The sequence below is a fragment of the Alligator mississippiensis genome, chromosome 3, assembly GCF_030867095.1.
Source record: "Alligator mississippiensis isolate rAllMis1 chromosome 3, rAllMis1, whole genome shotgun sequence".
Classification (NCBI taxonomy): Eukaryota; Metazoa; Chordata; order Crocodylia; family Alligatoridae; genus Alligator; species Alligator mississippiensis.
Window position 1 is genome coordinate 293,898,334 of NC_081826.1, and position 19,776 is coordinate 293,918,109.

General features: G+C 42.0%; 1 protein-coding gene across 1 annotated transcript in view; it reads left to right on the forward strand.

Moving 5' to 3' along the window:
* Positions 1-19,776, forward strand: part of RIT2 (Ras like without CAAX 2) — a 297,208-nt gene that overhangs the window by 148,454 nt on the left and 128,978 nt on the right. Inside the window, exon 4 of the mRNA XM_014594101.3 lies at positions 12,122-12,313. Within this exon, the coding sequence (XP_014449587.1) occupies positions 12,122-12,313 (192 nt within the window). The remainder of the gene's footprint in view (positions 1-12,121; positions 12,314-19,776) is intronic.

Below are 19,776 nucleotides of genomic sequence, written 5' to 3' on the forward strand. Positions count from 1 at the left end.
GGTCACATCTAGTCCAACTCCCTGCTCAGAGCAGGACCATCTCCAACTAGCTCATCCCAGCCAAAGCTTTATCTAGCTAGGTCTTGAACACCTCCATGGATGGAGAGTCCACAACCTCTCTAGAAGGAACTGAACTCTTGAAAAGTTTTTTTTTTTTTTTTTTCCCCTGAAGCTTCTCATTTGGGACATCTCTCCTCATACACATCCACCTCTCTTCTAGTGACTGTTGTCCCATCTCAGCTTGGTAAAAGATTTTAAATTGCTATGGTTAGAAACATGGCTCTGTGTTGTTCAACTACAAAAATTAGGACCTGATTCCCTTCTTTTTTTTTACTGTACTGTAAGTCCATTGACTCCAGTTAAGATACTCCTGATGTATGCCAGAATCTCAGGCTCACAGTGATGTGTATCACATGGCACCCTGGAGAGGTGGATGAGGGGAGAAGATGAAGATCAAGCCCAGAAACAGAAGACAGATATCTCATATCACTAGACCCGAGGGAAATTGGGTCCACAGTATATAAATTGGGTCCACAGTATAGGACCAATTTCCTCTTCTCCCTACCCATAGCACAAGCCAAATATAGGTGCAAAATGTAAAATCAGGATGGATGCATTTGATATCACCCATACACTGGTGTAACCCCAAGGCATGGGCCAAGGCCCTCTGTATCACAGACTCATAACTGCATTTAATGCTGTGAGCTACTCAAAGTCAATACAACAGTGGCAAAGCTAGCTAGTTTTGTGGTCTTCATTATCATGATTTATGATTTATATAATACCACCATTGGGTACACCTCAGCTAAACTCTCAGCTATCTGTCACTGGCAAGATTTTTTTCTCTACATGATGAAATGCTGCAAGAGGCAAAGGAAAGCACAGTGTGCTTTTCACATCCCGGGTGAAGTTACCAGAGCTGGTGGGTAGCGGGGAATAGAGCCATCTCTTGGGATTTGTAAGTAAACAGACTTGCTGGGGAAGCCATCACGAGGGAGTAAATATGCAAGACCAGGATATCGCTCTTAGTCATTTATCACAGCGGTGGTGGGTTTGGTTCCCTGACCTCCTGTTTTAACTTTGCAAGGCAGCATGAGCCCCACTGGGGAGCGTGGCAAGGCTGTATCCCTCATGCGAGCTGACAAGGGCTTGTTTGAATCCCCGGCGAGCTGTTGCCTGCCAGCTGCAGTCATTACCTCCACACTGCTGTTTTTCCACTGTTTACTAAAATATAATTACTGAGCTATTAATTCCTTCCCTTTGCCATTTATGATGCATTTTGTGATAAAAGGTGAAAATCGGTTTTATTCCTTCCTGCATACAAATGAGGAGGGGGAAAGGGTTTTATGGCGTGCAATAAACCAAAGGCAGTTGGGGTTTTGAGAGAGAGTTAACAATGAAGCTTGCTTCAGTGGATGCATTTAAGAGAAAATTATAAAGGTGTTTATCCCCAAGGAAGAAACCATTAGCATTAATATGAAAGAAAAAGACAGCTCACTGAGCTGGAGACAGTTGCATTGAGTGCTTTATTGCTAGTGTGGAGAAATGATTTAGTGTTTCCATCCCTGTTTTGGGGTGAATGGGAAGTCTGTGTTGACTCCCAGCTGAGGGATTGTATATTTTCATTATTGAGTATGACAGGGAGGTTTGCCACCTTAAGAAGAGTTCAGTTAATAAAGCCCAGCTTACAGTACAGGTGCAGCAAATTGGCAAATGCATTGTCACTGGAGGCCAAGAGGCAGATTAAAAATGGGAACATCAGCACAGGGAAGCTCAATGCTGCAGGGGAGGGGGCAGTCTGAAAGCAAGAGCTGGCTAGTAAGCAGCTACTTAATTGGGAACAAGGGCTGTGTGTGGTGTTCGGGAACTTCTGGGTTATTTTTTTCAGAGGGAGGATGAGTTGAAGCAGGAGGAAGTGCTCGTGTTTCCTGCCGTCTAGCAGGAAGAATCCTTTCTCCCCCTGGTCATCCTAACTATCTGGAGCTTGCCTAATTTATAAGCCCTTGCGGTTGTTGTCTCTGGCACCAAGTAAATAGGACATAAAACATTTGCAACACGGGAAGTCCTCAACTTACAACATTTCAAGTTACAACGTTTCGCACTTACAACATTTCTAAATTGACACCCGGTTTCAACTTTCTGATGTCAGTTTTGACTTCACAATGCTTGATCTGATGTGACGCCATGACAGTGAACAAGTCGCTGTGTCACCCGTTTCCCTGGAGAACATCTGTCCAAACTTCCTCGGACACTTTCTTTAAGACAGCAGACGAGACTCCAGAAAAACCTGCAGCCAGGACTCCTGAGAGGACTCCAGCCAAGAACCCTTCAACAAGTCCACCAAAGTCACCTCAAAGAAGTCCTTCCAAATCAATACGATTGCTATTTACAATATAAATATATTAATGTAGCTATACAACTCATCTATAATTGATTGAGTAGAAAATACTGGGTTATTTTTGGTGAAAACAGGGTATTGGGCCTTGGTTCAGGAACCAATCTCCCATTTGTAACATTGTTTCCTATGGGAAAATCGGTTCCGAGTTACATTTCAACTTAAGATATTTTCAGGAACCAATTGTGTCCTAAGATAAAATATATATTGTATAGTCAGTGAGGGCAGCAGATCTGGTGGAAATGAAGAGACATGTGTGATGCCTTTAGACCACATGTGTGCATGCAGGGCAACAGCTTGTGCCAACCACGCCTTTTCCAAGAGTCATTTTATGCGACTGCTGGTTGAAAGGGAATCCCACTGCAGCCTTTAGCTAGCCTTATGTCTGCAGGGTTCCTGGGACTGCAGGCAATAAAAGTACTATTCTGGGAAGGGTTTTGGGAATTGGAAGGAAAGATGAGTGAGCATCAAGAGGCCCAAATGCAGGTTGTGATTCAAATCCAAACTTTCAAAGTGCAGGGAAGTTTGGCTCCGGTGTTCCAGTTCATATCCACCCGTGTGGGTCTGAAGGCATCATGCGTGTATCTTCATTTCCACCATATCCTCTGCCCCCACTGACTGTACAAATGAATATAGCTTTGTTTGTTCTCTGGTTCAAATGGGAAAGAGTCTGGCCAAGATGTCAAGGTCTTAAAGAGGACGTGCTTGGCACTGCCAAGTTTAATGTCTCAGAAGTAGTGAAACAGAGATATCACTGATACCCCAACACCATGTTAAAAAAAAATAAAAATAAGCCCCTGCGTCTGATTCACTTGTACCCACTATAAATGGCTCCTTTCCTGCCAGGCTTCTGAAGACAGATCCACTGCCCAGGTGTTTGAATAGGACAATACAGATCCTTGCTCTTTCACACATACGTGTTTCTCTTTTATAATGAGGTGAGGAAGGATTGCTTCCTGTAATTATACATTGTAAGAAACTGACTGGTCATTAATCAAGGAACTGATTATTGTAATAACCCATTTCCCCTGCAGGCTGGAAAGGATTCTCATTTACATTAAGGCCCCTTTACATCACACTGGCACCAACGTCAGAGGAGTATCAAGGGAAATTGCAGGGGTGGAGGTAATGTCAGAGCAAGGTAGAGGAAACAGTGAAAATGAGAATCAGACCTCCTAGTGTTCACACCAATGCCCCAGTGTCTGCTTGGGTCTGTAGCTGAGCTTTCATCCAACTCTCCATCCTCCCTGTCAACGGAGTGGCAGATGGCTTGGGTAGGCACAAGTGGCTGCACACCACCTGCTGCACACTTCTTTCATTTTCCTTTGCTGTAAAATACCTTTTGTGCTTGATGCTTTCAGACTTGACTTGGGGAGGAGGAGATGGCAGCGAGGGCCAAGTGATGCATCTCTGACATTTGCCACATTGCCTGCTTTGCTTGTCCTTGCAGCCAGCTGGCAGACTGATGCACTTTTGGTCCCCAAAGCCAGTTCCTGGGTATAAATAGACTGGTGTAGACTCAGTTGTGTACCCTGTCAATGATAATGCCAGACACCTGGCAGTCTTCAGTTGAATGCAGCACCTTCACACTCTCTACCCTAAACTGGGTGCAGCACCTCATGTTGTGGGGTGTTGATCAAGTGAGATATATCAACTTTCCTTTGGAATATTGTCCTCCCCTTCCCACCCATCCCCTTTTAGAGACTGGCATAAGAACTTGGAAGGGAAAAATAAACTTGTGGCCCTGCAGGAAAATATTTACATCGCAGTACTCACCAAGCCATTGTGGAGGACTGGAGTAGGAGAAGTCTAAATCCCTGCATTTTTTGGTTGGAATAGGTGCATGTCGGGGTGGGGACAGGGGGACACTTCTTTGTGTGAATGACACCACCAAGTACTAATATGTCTTAGTACATATTATAAAGGAGGCACTACTTCACATTCAGAACGGCTAGGATCTGGAACCAACTTCCAAGAGAAGTGGTGCTGGCTTCTACCCTGGGGGTCTTTAAGAGGAGGCTAGATGAACACCTTGCTGGGGTCGTTTGACCCCAGCGCTCTTTCCTGTCATGGCAAGGGGTGATGACAGACTCGATGACCTGTCAAGGTCCCTTCCTACCCTACAAACTATGAAACTATGAAATTATGGCGAGTCCCAGTGGAGCTGCCTGAGAATATTAGAACAATAGAAAATTAGGGTTGGAAGGGACCTCAGAAGTCATCTTGTCCAACCCCCTGCTCAAGTAGGACCATCCCCAACTTGAGGATCCCAGCCAGGGGTTGTCGAGCTGGGCCATAAAAACCTCCAAGGATGGAGATCCCACCACATCTCTAGGTAACCCGTTCCCATGCTTCACCACCCTCCTAGAAAGTTGTTCCTAATATCCAACTCAAACCTCCATTGCTACAACTTGAGCCCATTGCTCCTTGTCCTGCCACCTGCCCCCACTGAAAACAGCCCAGCTCCATCCTCTTTGCAGCCCTCCTGCAGGGAGGTGAAGGCTGCTTCTAACCCTGCTATCATATTCATATGAGTACATATGAGTAAGTACTCATCAGCCCCGGGTAAGGAAGCTTTCTTAAAAATCCATTTGCTGTTAAGAAATCATCAAATTTGTATCAAAAAAATCTCACAAGAGCTGAAAAAAGCCTCCTGTTTCTCATGAGGAAATGTGTGTGCTGGCCATGGATACTTGTACATGGTTGTCTTCACAGCCCATGTTCCTTGTGTTGCTACTATATGTTTCCATTTGCTGTTTGATGGATTTCTCCCTCCCCCCCACTGTGCTGCTTGTGCCCTTTTTGTTCATTTTATCCTTGTTTGTTCATTGTTGTAGACAAACAATTCCTCAGCTCTTTCTTTCTAAGGAAGGCCCCTGTGTTTTCTATAAATGTGAAAAAAGTTCCTAATAAGAATGACCCCTCTGGTAATCAGGGAGACAGCTTTGATTAAGAACATCTGTTAGCAGATTCCCAGTCCGAAAGTCAGGCCGAACACAAGACAGGAAGATATAGAAAGTGGCATTTCTCAAACTGTGAGGCTGGCCTCCCTGGGGAGGCTCTGACCTCTTCCAAAACAGGTATAAGCCAAGATCAAAAGAGAGAGAAAGAAAAAAAAGAACAGATATGAAATGTGCAGCGTATGTGTAAGTTGGAAATTGTGATGCCTTTTGTTTTGAATGCACTGTGCCTTTGCATTTTTACAAACTCGGCTTCTAATCATTTGATCTTGTGGCTATAGCAGGATATAAAAGAAGAACAAGCTTGAGTCTCTTGGAGGCTGCTTTCATTTTATTTTTATCTTTCTTTAATTTGACTAGTGATTGGGACCCCAGACTGGCTGCAGAAGCCCTGAGGCCAGTACTTAGCGCTCTCGGTGTTTTGTAGGGCAACCTAAGTAACTCTCCTCTCCTATGCCTCTGTTTCCTCTCTGGTCAAACTGGGATAATGGCATAGACTATTTAAAGCTTTTTCGGTATATGGGGGGAAAAAAGACCTATGTAAGGGTTAGTTGTCATGCTGGAAGAAAAGAAAGTCTGAAAGTATGCAGTGTCCTCTTGGTATATATCAAAAAAAAAGATAAAGGAAGGTTTCTTTCCTTCTCTGCTGAGTTGATTTCTCTCCTGATAACTAGCAAGTACTGCATACCAAACTTTGAATATTTCTGATTAAGAGACCATTTCTTGGGTAAATCCCAAGAGAAAATGACCCAAGAAATTAGTTCCCTAATAACAGATGGTTCTAGGTGAATATTTAAGGTATGGTTTTCCCTGAAAATATTTTCAAGACAGGGAGAGAAAGAGATAGAGAGGGGTAGAATTAGAAATCTATATTTGCGTGAGGATGGTCCCACATGCACATTTTCAGAGGAAAAAAAGGAATGTAGCCACAGAGCATGCAAGTACTGCCCTTCTACTGTTTTTTCCCCAGGGGTGCATCCCCACAAATGCTCACGTGTGTTTCTCCAGGGCAAATAGCAGTGGCACATAGTTGTGCCGCTGGTACTTTTCCCCAGAAAATGCCCCTGCATACGCACCACGGTGCACGGCAAATTGCCTCCGGTGGGATAGGGAAGGCTGGGGCTAGTACCTGGGCTGACCGCAGAAGCCTTACTTAGGGTCCTAGGGACCTCCCGGGGCTGCAGTGGCAGCGATCCGGACACATGGAGCCAGGCCAGAAGCTGGAGTGTGGCTCTGGGGTTTGGCTCCAGTTGTGACCAGCACATATTGCAGCCACGTGTGCTGCACCATTTTTTTGTTGTTGCATTTGAATCAGATATCAAGGTCTCCCAGTATCTATTTTGGGCTCCACACTGCAAATACACAACATGGAGGATGTTTTTACATGTGCCACGTGCATTTTTCAGTGCCACAAAATGCACATTTACCACTTGTGGGGACATGGCCCAGGAGTACCTAAAAACTTTAGCTGCTTGATTCTCATATGAACTCCAAACTCTGCAGGATAATATAGCATGCATAGAGCATTCTTTGTTGGCAAAATGGAACTGAGCAGATCATGGGAAATAACTTTTATTGCTGGATTATCATCTTTTTGGTTGGACCAGAAGCACTACAACAAGCTTGCCTTGTGCCACATACTCCCGAAGTGTCTTGGTAACGCTGAAACAGCATTGCTGTTATGGATCATTCAAAGTACTGGCCCGGTATCTGTTTACAGATATGGCAAGTACCAGGCATTTCAAAGGTAATAGGAAGCCCTACAGTAACTATGATTGAATATTTAATCTATTACCTACTGGGGAACTTATTCCCTGTAGCATTGTGTTTTATAGCTGTTTCCTCCCCTCCAATACATTGCAATGTGAAAAAGAAGGGAAAATTGAAATTTATATGTACTTCTTCCTACCTTAAAAATTGTGGATGTTTCTAGCCAGTGCTGCTGTTTCTTATGCTGATCTGCTGCACACATCCTGAATTGGAAAATGCTTTCATTTCAAAAGAGTTCCTACCCTTCTTTTTTCAGAGAGCTCCTAGTCATAATACACATGAGAATATTAGAAACTGATGGCAAGTCGCAAAGTGCTATAAGCACAGCAAATCTGCACTTTGATTCTCAGAACTGATTTCCTTTTGAAGAGGTGTGATTTCCTCCTGTCTATGCTGTTTTGCATTTACTGACATGGAAATGTTTCAGTTCTTCTCCTCATGAGTAACACATGGCATCAAGTTATGTTCCTGAATAATTAACCCAAAAGCCACATTTATAGCAGGAAGCAATTAAGGAAGATATTACCATGCAGGATTTATAGATGCATTGTTGGCGAATATAAAAGAAGCAAAGAAAATATAAAGTTAAAAGTACTGAACCACTTGTAAAATTCCCTGGGTCCTTAGAGCTTAGATCTGGATTCTTGTCTGAACTTCCATCGGCCTATTGAAATGAAAGCTTGGCTCATATATGAAAAAAAAAGGGGGGGGATATGAAATTATATGGCACGAGAGCACAATTAAAATGTCATCAAAAGTTTTAGATATTTTTGTTTTGGTCCTCTCTCTTGTGAAATATGGCATTTATCATTCCCCATGTGTTTCGTAGATCATTCCCCTCACTAACATAAGCTGTTTTATGAAGACCATAGTGATTTGACATAAAAAGTACACAGAACAAATGCAAAATGCTATGAAAATCTGAGTCTATTTTCTTTTTAAATTTAGTATTCTCTGATTCTAGAATCAGCAAACTTACCAAGGGCAGGGATGAGGTTTGTGAAAAACAGCATCAAAAAGGAAAGAACAGAAAGAAAGAAATCCCTCAACTAATTGAATTAGCTGCACATGAACAGGTGGCCATTCCCAATCCAGTCTGCATAGAATAATTACAGACATACAACAAGTGCATACAAAAAAAAAAAGATCACTGTGAGCATGGCACTAAGGTATTTTGGCTGTTTGGTGCAATAAATCATCAACAATAACATGTCATAATAAATAATTACAGAAATAAACTCATTCATATCCTTAAAGTAATAATTATGCATACTGCCTTTCTCCTAAGTAAAGAGGAAAAGAGGGATGTAGATTATATAAGTTCTGGAAAAATGCTTAAGTGGCTTTGGTAGACTTGTTTTGTTTGAGTTTTCATCACAAATAAAGTACTGTGGGGACATTACCTATTATACCTGAAGCCACGGCAAAAATTTGTCATCAGGAGAGAAATTTTGCTCCTACATGGGGGGAAAAGATCCCATTGGCTTCATTTTGATCAGATTTACTTATTTAGCTTTTCCCCAACCACAGTCAATGACCTGAATCCCTTTACAGTCATATGAGAAACCTCATTGTCTTCAACAGCATTGCTTGGGTGTAAAATTTGAAGTTAGTCACAAATATTCTGATGAGCTCATTTCTATCATAGTTTTACAGTAGCTAGGGTCAGGAGGGACCGGAACAGATCATCTAACCTGACCCCCTGCCACAGGCAGGAATGAATGCTGGGTTCACAAGACCCCCAGACAGGTGATCATCCAACCTCCTCTTGAATTTGCCCAAGGTAGGGGCGAGGACCACTTCCCTGGGAAGTTGGTTCCAGATTTTGGCCACCCTAACTATAAAATATTGCCTCCTGATCTCCAACCTAAACCTATTCTCCATCAGCTTATGACCATCATTCCTCGTCACCCCAGGTGGTGCTGCGGAGAAAAGAGCTGTGCCTATTTGCTGATGATCTCCCCTGATGAGCTTGCAGGAAGCCACTAGGTCTCCCCTCAGCCTCCTCTTGCTGAGGCTGAACAGGTTCAGGTCCCTCAGTCTCTCCTCATAGGGCTTGCCCTGCTGCCCTCTCACCAAGTGGGTGACCCTCCTCTGAACCCTCTCCAGGCTGGACACATCCTTTGAGAAGTGCGCCACCCAGTACTGGATGCAATACTCCAACTGCAGTCTGACCAAAGTCGCATAGAGGAGGAGCATCACCTCTCTGGACCATCTTGAGATGCACCTTTGGATGCATGACAAGGTATGGCTGGCCTTGCCGGCTGTGGTCTGGCATTTGCGGCTCATGATCATCTTGGAGTCAATAATGACTCCGAGATCCCTTTCCGCCTCTGTGCTTTCAAGAGGGGAACTCCCCAGCCTGTATGTGTGCTGTGGATTCCTTCTCCCAAGGTGAAGCACCCTGCGTTTGATTACGTTGAACCCCATCCTATTCTCATCTGCCCACTTTTGTAGTCTGTCTAAATCTATTTGCAGCCTCCCTCTCCCTTCAAGTGTGTCCACCTCGCCCCACATCTTAGTGTCATCAGCAAACTTGGACAGTGTGCTTTCCACCCCCTCGTTATGATTTGACCAAATAGAAATGTTGCATGGGAAAATGTCATGTTGTCACAACGTTTAATGAAAAATAAGCAATGTTTTATTTGAATAAGGTCAAAGCACTTATTGCTAGGGCTGTGCGAACCTTTGGGTGCTGATCCTATTCGGAGATTTGGCCTGATTCAGCAGCTGAATCTCCAAATACGAAATGAACCAAAAAAAAAAAAAAGGTCCAAATCAATTCAAAATTCTCTGAATTGATTTGGAAAAGATTTGAAGAGCTTCAGAGATTCAGGAAGTCCCCAGTTGCCATTGTAGGGAGCTGGACCCAGACTCCATGCCAGTCATTTGGAGGGGAGGGGGCTGGAGAAGGGAGGAGGGGACCATGGTGGGGGGAGGTGGGCTTGATGATTGGACTTGATGATCTGCTCAGGTCCCTTCCAACCCTACCAACTATGAAAATATGAGCCCCAACAGGCCCCATCCCCTGCCTGCTCCCCCATCCCCCCTGAGTGCCCCCTGACCCCCACCTGCTCTCTCAGCCCACCCACCCATGGCTGCCCCACCTGGCCCCAGCTCTTAAAAAAAAAAAAAAGCCCTTCACCCCAATTTGGCAGTGGCCAGATCTCTAAATCAGATTCGGCCAAATCAATTAGGGACAGTGATTCGAATCACTGAATCAAATCACTGTCCCCCAAATCGGCTGAATCTGAATCCAAAGTGAATACCAGCCACTTCACACAGGCCTACTTATTACTATATTATATTATTAAAATATTATAATTCTGCTTTGGCATGCATTGAATGTTTTCATAGGCACATTTTGAGTGAAAACCTGGCATTAATTTGCTAATTTGGAACTTAATATAGGAAACCCCCTCTTTGGGAGACTTTAAAATATATGTGAGCAACCCTTAGTTAAATTATGGGTCATTGATAAAGAAGAATGGTGAACATTAAGTATAGATTTATTTATAGTGGGTAATGGTAATCAATATGGCCTAGTTTAAAATACTTAGAGAGACTTAACATTGAGATTCTAAGAGGGGCATAAGTAATCTAATTGTCCATTTTCCATTGATTTTTTCAGTGTAAGTTGGGTACTTGTCATTTGAAAATCTTTCCGTAAATCTCAAGCGAAAGGAAAATTCAGGACATTACTTGTCCCTTAGCTCATAGAGGCGTTCTAACATTTATACATAAATTCCCAACTCTGTTGGAAGCTCTGGAGTTGCAAATCTCCTGCAAACTGGTTTGTCAAGAGAATTCTTGTTCCAATCCGCCATTTCCATGGTATTTGAGGCTCTTCCATTTCTTTACTCTGGCCATGATCAAGACAAATGCATAACATTGAGGGTGAAACTTGCCTTAAAACATGATCAAGCAACAATATTCAAGTCCAGCTTTTGACAAAAAAAGCTAAGCTTGAGGTATTAAGAACAGGGGGATTTGGAGAACGCCACCTGGAAAATATATTGAAATGAAAGTTAACCAAAATATCTGATGTGGCAAGAAGTTTGGACCAATTCCTAGTGTGAACTAGCCCATCTCTTAGTGATAGCATCTTGCACTGGAATGGAAACGCTGCTGCTTCAGGAAGTTTTTAGATGTACAGAATCTTTGAAGAATAGCCCGCCAACCCCCCAAGAAGTCATTTCATTTAGAGATTAATCCAAAACTCATTGAAGTCAATACAGGTCTCCCCTTTGACATCCCTGGCTCTTGGATCAGGTAAATAGGACTTCAGACATGAATCTCAGATATTTAAGAAGCAATATTGGAGGGGTGGGGGGTGGCTCTTCATGCTGCAAGGATGTGGTTGAAGAGAGGTTTAGGTGAGTATACTTGATCATTTAGGGGAGGGAGTAAAAAATGATCAGATAAGATTCCTACCTTCTTGCCCCTTTGTGTGCTCTTATCTAAGAAACAGGTGTGCCTTAACCGTGTTGCCTAGAGCGGGCAGCCTAGACTCTATGATCTGCAAGGTCCCTTCCAGCCCCTAACAATCTATGCATCTATGAATATATGTTAGCCCGGTGGCCATTAGGCTTGGCTGGATCTTTCTTCATGCTACATTTCTTATGCCATCCAATGTGTTGCTACTCCTGTAGGCTCCAGGATGCAGACATGTTGTGGCAAGACCTAGAAAAAAAAATGGTGATTGAGAAGTAATAGGGATCTATATTAATAAACTGATATTCTGAGAAGACAGATTGGCTGTGTGCAAGAAAGAAACTGCCTAAGAGAAAATTTGGTGGTGAATTATCCAGGGGAAAATTGCAGTCTCAGTCCCTGAAGGATGCCTAATTTATTTATTTTTTTAATCTAAGCACTATTTAAAATCGTAAACAAACAATTTACATTTACCTTGGAAAAACACTCTCAGCAAGTCCACTATTTATAGTTGGATTATTTTATTTGCTAAATTATAGAGCATGTCGTTCTTACTCTGCAGGCAGAATTCACAGCCATGAGGGACCAATATATGCGAGGTGGAGAGGGCTTCATTATCTGCTATTCCATCACGGACCGCCAATCTTTTCAGGAGGCTGCAGAGTTTAAGGAGCTCATTTATCGTGTCCGGCACACCTACGACATCCCCTTGGTGCTAGTGGGAAACAAAATAGATCTTGAGGAATTCAGGCAGGTAAGTGAAGTCTCTGCCTGGTGTATTTTTTTCCCCCTTCATTGCTTCAGGAGTTTTTGCAGCAATTCAGTATTATCGAGAATGACTGACACAAACCAGGCCTTAATCATGGAGCAGTGCACCAAGATTTTTAATAAATTAAGGTGTTGACAACTGTGTTCCCTCAGATAACACTTTTTTTATATCCCAAAGGAGCCCAATTCATTCAGATTCATGACTATCAAGTCAGGGTTGTTGTTTTTTTTATGTATTTCCTCTTGTAAACCAGTCATGTTATTTGAATTGGACATTGCTGAGATGGAAATAGAACTGGTCAGGCATTTTAAAGGAAAGTATCAATTTGTTGAAAGCCAAACTTTTGGGGAAAATGGACAGGATTTAATGAGAGGTTTCTATCTCGTTGAGGATGAAAAGAAATCCTGATCAAAATGACAAAGAGATGCCTCCTTGAGTGGAAACACGATGCCTTCAGGGTTAGGGTATTCTCTTCGGGTGTGGAGGCTTAAACATAAATTCCTGAGGTGCTTGATTTATGTGAGGAACTGATGTCTATCGCGTTGCATATAGATGCCCTCATCACCATGATATTGGTACTCTAGTGTAGCTCTCTTTTAAGCTCTCTGGAGGATGTTCTAATTTCTTTCTCTGTCTGGTTTGGGGTTTATTTGTTTGATCGTTTTTGAAAAAAAAAAAAAAACAACCCAAAGAATAAACTCCACCCCACCTCCCCAAAATACCCCTACATCCTGAAAGATCTTGGTTCAAAAAATGTTCCTATAATGAGAACTGTTTCTACATGGAAACCCCACGCTGTGTAGGCAGAGTAGAATTACACTTCAAATGAGCGACATAATTTGGATATAGAACACGTATCCCAGTCTAATAAAGTGCTATCTTCTAGTTCACGAGCATCTGTGCTCACATGATTATCTCTCTCCTTTTCACCACTTGAGCACTGTCACTCCCCTCATGTCTTCCCTTTCTTTCCCTTAGAAAATCAAAAGCAATGTTAAGATGGGAATTAGTTTTGAAGCTCTGATGAGGTGCATTTAAGGAGTTTCACATCTGTTTCCAGACCATTGACTTTCTCCCTAAATCAGACTGTGACAAAACCTTAATGGTGACAATCCAATTGTAGCTTAATGCTCAGCTTGAGACCTTGAAGAACAATATTGTGGTAATGCTTAGTATAATACATGCAACTCTTGAGGCACAATATACATCAGGTGGGGGAAGGGATGTGAATGCCTTCTTTCCATTAAGGTAATGCATCATTACATATGGCACAGATGTCAACTTAAAGCATTGGATTTGCATAGCTACTGTTTTATATAGATCAGGTTTTCAGCAACTCATATACTGTAATTATATTTGTTGTTCATTATGAAGGTTTCTCTCCCAATTATCTCTACGGCTTCCTGCTTCTAAGTGGAGGCTTTATTGAACGTTCATATTTACGTTATTCAGGGTGCAGATATGGGCTCACTGTGCTTAGTCCTGCCAAAACTCTCCCTCACCAAGGAAGTTAATTAACCTTCCTGATTCAAAATATTTAGAGCTAGGCCTGAATCTGAACTTTTATCCAAACATCCTCTTGCTGTTGATGGACTTCAGATTCCAATGTGATTGCTCCCAGTTACATCACTATTGGGCACAAGCAAAATCTCTAATTTTTTTCTCTCAAAATCTCAAAATTTCTGCTCTAAATATTATGAATGCTGGGATACAGTTGAGAAATACTGAAGTTTCATACCTCCCTTTAAAAATGTTTCACCATCAGCTTGTGAAAAACAACAAAATAATAATATCAATGTAGTTATTTCAAAATCACCTTGGTTTCCATTAGGAACTTATAAAATGTCATAAACAAACTGATTTGACCGTCTGTGCTGTGAATGTTGGTGAAAATGTTATTGCAAATCTCTATCTATGGAAGTTTTTAAGAGCATGTTAGATGCACACTTGTTTTACACAGGGCTGATCCTGCTTTGAGAAGGGGGTTGTATTAGTGGTCCCTTCCAGCCCTACTTTTCTAGAATTCTGGTGATATAATGCGATGTTGCTCTAGAGTATGGAGAGACAGGCATAGTACAGCAAATATATTATACCTGTAAGATACCGAGATAAGCTGGTATAACTTCCATACACTCGATGCTAGGAGTGGTCACTCTCCACATTTGAAAAGGAGACTACAGATGAAATCTCAGACCAATACAGGAAGAGCGCTACTAGGACTACTGTTTTGACATAAGACACAAAAGAGGATATTAGTGGTCAATGAACATTCTGGTTACAAATTTCAAAAGCACCTAAGGAGCTTGGAAGCCTTAATAACATTTTCCAAAATGACTTGGGCATACCTACATGTGTCTTTTTTTTTTTTTTTTTTAGGTGCGATTAGCCTAAAATTGTCATTTTTAAGGTGCATTAAGAGCACAGGTCTATATGTGCACACCCTTAAAATTGCACCATAAAAATGGCAATTTTAGGTTAATCATGCCTAGATTTGATACCTGCATTATGCATAAAGCAGGTTTCAAATATAGGCATGAATAGTTAAGGCACCTTAAGGGACGTATAGATGCCTTAAGGTGGCCTAACACTGTGCATGTCAACGGAGCAGGCTGGAGCCAACCCCACAGGGCTCCATGCTGCCTCCTGGAGTTGCCAAGAAGAAGACGTGGCAAGTCCTGTTCTCCAAGACGTGGAGCTTGAGTGGCGGTTCCTGCAGCAGTGGTACCTGTTGGTGTGTCGACTGACTTGGGACTTAGTGCCAAGCTGTGCAGGTGCAGGTCGCACACACTGAGGTAGGAGTGCCTGTCCAAGACACACACCACTGTCCTCCTTGCACTCGCACACACCTGTGTCCTCTAGGGGAACCACCAGCCCCTTGCCACCTGCCTGGCTCATGCATACCAGCCCCAGGCCACAGTGGGGACCCTGCACTTCACCAGCACCCTACCTGCCACAGGGCTCCCCATGGCCTCAGCTCTGGCCCACTCTCCACTGATGCTGGGAGGCAGGAACACGGGGTGGGGGTTAGAGTTGGGGCCAGAGCTGGGCTGCACTGCCCAGCTACACAGCCTCAGGCATTGTGGGGGCTGTCCTGGGTGCTGCACAAGGCAGGCTGCAAACACATTCACCCAGCAACTCACATTAAGGTGCCTTAAGGCATGCATGTGTAGATGAGCACCTAAATTGCCATAATGCACCTTTAAGGTGCATTCAGTTTAGTTGTGCACAAATTCACATGTAGACACGCCCAATAAGAATGAAAGACAACACTGTTCTGAGACATGCCACACCTGTTCAACACCCCAAATCATAAGCACCCTAGCTGTGACAGAAAAATAATGCACCACAATATGCTAAAAGAAACATTATCACTACACCTGCATAATTACACTAGTACATATACACTACTTCCAGTTTGGAATCCAGCATTCATGGATTGAGCACAAAGTGTCTCCACAATGCTTTATTGTACCATATAGATTTACCCTTAGTTCCTTGATATATGCTCAAATTAAAGCTGGGTAGAAACAACCTATAGAGTGGTTGCAGATTTCCAAGCACTAACTTGGCTCTTTTATAGCTGGATAGTCATTTTAATCATGTGATAATTACTTTACACCTGTGGCTGGTCTTTACCCATGTGGCCAGTCTAAATTTATTGAGAGATTAACCACTTAATTGCATAATATATGTAAAGTGTAGCAGGGGCTTTAAAGGCTGAAGTGCCAAGGGCTTTTAAGGTATCTAAGATACTTCCAGAAATTAAACTTGGAAACTCTCTCTCTCTCAAAAATGTAGGTTGCTTTTAAAATATTACCACTCAGAATTAGGTTGAGACAGCATCTTTTAAGTCCTCCCCCCCCCCCCCCCCTTCTGCCCTCACTGGCAAAATACCCCTTTATTAAAACAGAATTATGTATACAAATGACTGCTTTTATGTCTTTGTACAATATTTTATGATTTTTTCCCCCTCAACATCTTTCATTTGTTGATCATAAAAAAAAAAACAACCTTTTTAAGTAGGTAAATTTTGGCCCTGCAAAACCAAGGCCACAATAAATTTTAAACTCTTTCATCTGTTTTCCTATTCTTGCCACCAGTCATACCTTTAGATACTTTTGAATGAATTTTGCAAAAGAACTATGATCAGAGGACAAACATGGGTGTTAACACTATTAGATCTATTAGCTGCAATTGATACTAATGATCATAAAGTTATTCTGATCCACATGCTAAATCTAAGAGGAATGTGTGGAGGCATGTTCATTCAATGGATGGTGTGATAAAACCAGGAATGAGTGACTGAGGGGGTTTTTTTGCACAAAATACACATAATATCTTTGTCACTTGTTCCTATTATGCCTTTAATTGAATGTGTAGTGTGCATGGTGTGCTTGCAGCTGGGAGCCTCATGGGCTGATCAGAGCTCCCAGCCACAGGAGTGAAGGTTGCCAGTGTAGAGGGAGCCAGGGATCATGATGGGATCTGATGTTAGATCACTCACTTATACCTCCTACCATGTACATGTGGCATTGCAGGAAACACGATTGTTGGGCTGATGTAGCAGATCCCATTGCACTTTTAAAAAAAATATCTGCCAGTGGCCATAGATTTTACTACAACATGATATGGGAGGGAAAGAAGCTTCAGATGGCTGAAATTTGCTGGCTTCAGCCTCAGTAAAGTAGGTAAGCATGTGCCCAATGGGCTCCAGGAGATTATGTATCTGCATAAGTCTGACATATCACTACCTGTATAAGGAATGAACACTGCCAAAATGTGAAGTGGTGATTTTGCATATGCTTAAAGTCAGGAACATGTTAAATAGGCTTGCTGAAGTGGAATCTTAATCCTGTCCATGGAGCTATATACTACAATCATGGCTGTGTTAAAATGTTTGTATAGAGAGGAATGAAGTGCAGCCTCTTCTGGCTGTACCCAGCAATGAAGTCCATCCCTTCACTCAAATGAAGAACAGTTATGGTTTAACAATGCCAAGCAGTATGACAAAACCTACTAGAGCAAATAATGGGAAAGACGGAGGTACCCAATTAAAACTACTGGGATTTTTAGGTGGGCAGAATGCAATTAACCAAACTGGAATTTGTCCAGGGCACTGGGGCCAACACCGCCCCTTTTGCTGAAGTCTTTCCCCCCCATTCTCAAGTAATTAAAAATACTGTAATATTATTCAGTGTTTGGAATGCACATTAATGTTTTCTGGCATTTGTTTCCATTTAACAACACTTTACTAACACTCAAACAGGCTATAGGAGCTGGGTCAGACAAAGCCAGTATTTGAAATGCAATCCCCTATACAAGGCAATTAATGATGTAAGTCGCCTGCCTCAAACCTATCAACAGTGCCACAAGAACAAAACTGATATGCAATTAAGATTAACCATAAAGGCAATGCTATTTCAAAATAATAAGGTTTATTTTTAAGTAATGTTTTTTGTTTTTTTTTTCTTTTCTGATGGTCTCAGTGAAAGTATTATTGTTGTTTGTGGCTACGTCTTGTTACTGTTAAATAAGAAACATTGCTTTGTATGTATTCCTCCTTGTAACAAGTTGATATTTTAAGGTCTTAAAGAATAAACCCTTTGTGTTACTACGTTGTGAGTTCAGCAGCAAGGACACTCCTGGGGTGAACTAACAGTTATGTATTATTATAATTCTCTGGAATCATATCCAGGTGATCTTTAACAATTGCCTTCAATATATGCATGCAACACTTATACTTGCTCTGTCTCTGACTTGACCCAGTCCAGTGCTGCAGAGAGAGGCAAACAGGCTTCTCACGGCAGAGGCAATGGAGACCCCAGTGCTGCAAAACTGCCACAAGCAAACTGAACCCTGCAGTGTTGAACACGAGGGCTTTGGCCTTCAAGGGACAGTGCTAGGAAAACACAATAAGACACAGCATGTGTTTTTCTCTGAATACCATGAACATCTGACTGGAAAACAAAAACTCACAAGTTCCTGAGTTGCTGTGTTCTTATACATGGTTATCTCATAGTTCTCAAGTCCAGTTTCACTGCTAGTATCACTATCATCCTTATATAGCAAAGCAAGCAGATACCTTATTTAAGAGTTTGATTCCATAACCCCATTTTAATTCATTAAAGTACTTAAGCATATGCTTAACTTGAAGACTATGAGAATATCACATCAAAGCTGTTAAACCACACAGCAGCTTAGAATTCAACGTGTGCTTACGTGCCTTGCTGGATCAGGTTAAAGACTGAGCCTTTATAGCATGACTTCCAAAGGTACTTAAACACTCAAAGAAGCAGAGATGGTTTTTAGAAGCAAATGACCAAATTAGGTGTTTCTTGCTTATTGATTATAATGGTATTTAGGCACCTAACTTAGTACTCCTATGTTCATGACAAATGCATCACCTACCAGGCATTATGGCCACCACCTTAATTCTGAATCTGTAAACAAGCATTCAGTATATAGTAATCTCAGAGGTGTGACTACATGCTATGAGTTGGCAGTGAATGGAGACATAATGGATAGCTTGAGAAGGTGGGAAGTACAACACCTGTACCTCTACGGATCTCTGGGCTTTTGCATCAGCCTTTGGAGGCACTTTATACTCCTCCTTTTCTGCAGAGAAGCCTCAGAAACATAAATCTGTTTTCCTTTCAGCACCTCTAAAGTCTCTCCATTGACTCTGTGGGGATCTGGATGCCTAACTATATCATTTTAATCTCCCTTCTAAACCAGAATCTCAAAAGTTACGTGTTATCCTGCCTAAGCTTAGGCACATACTGAGAAAATATGGATGCTGCCCCTAGTCCCAGGACAGAATCCATAGCTCTGTGCTAGGCTCTTAGTCTCAGCTCCTCTATACAATATATGGGAAAGGAACTACCTCAAGTCAGCCAATGGGAATCACTAAAAACAAGCTGTGCCTTTATCCTACCCTACTGCTCTTCCTGGAGATGCCTTCCTCCATTGGGGATACATAGCTTGGACCACTCCAAGATTTCACTCCCCACTCCAGGGCCCTTTATATATTTAATCTAAACCTTGTTTAAGGCAAAATACAGGACAATAAATGCCTAATTAGATACCAATTTAATTCCAGTTGACTTGTTATAATTAAGTCATTAGATTAATAAAGATAGCCTTTGCATGCCTTTTAAATGTCATTAGATTATTAGAAACATTGAAGGCCAGATTCTTAGCTGGTATAAATTGGCACAGATGCATGTGTTTCACTGGAGCTTTGCCAATTTGTACCAGCAGAGGATCTGGCTCTTAATGAGGTTCAAAAGCCAGGTAATAGATAAATATTTAATTAATCTAATTAAAACAGATTAATCCTTTAAAAAGATATAATAAACAAGTGGTACCATTTGAACATAGATTAAGTGCCTTATTAAGTCTAAATTGCATTTAATTAATTAATTTAAAACACATTTAGAAATAAGGCA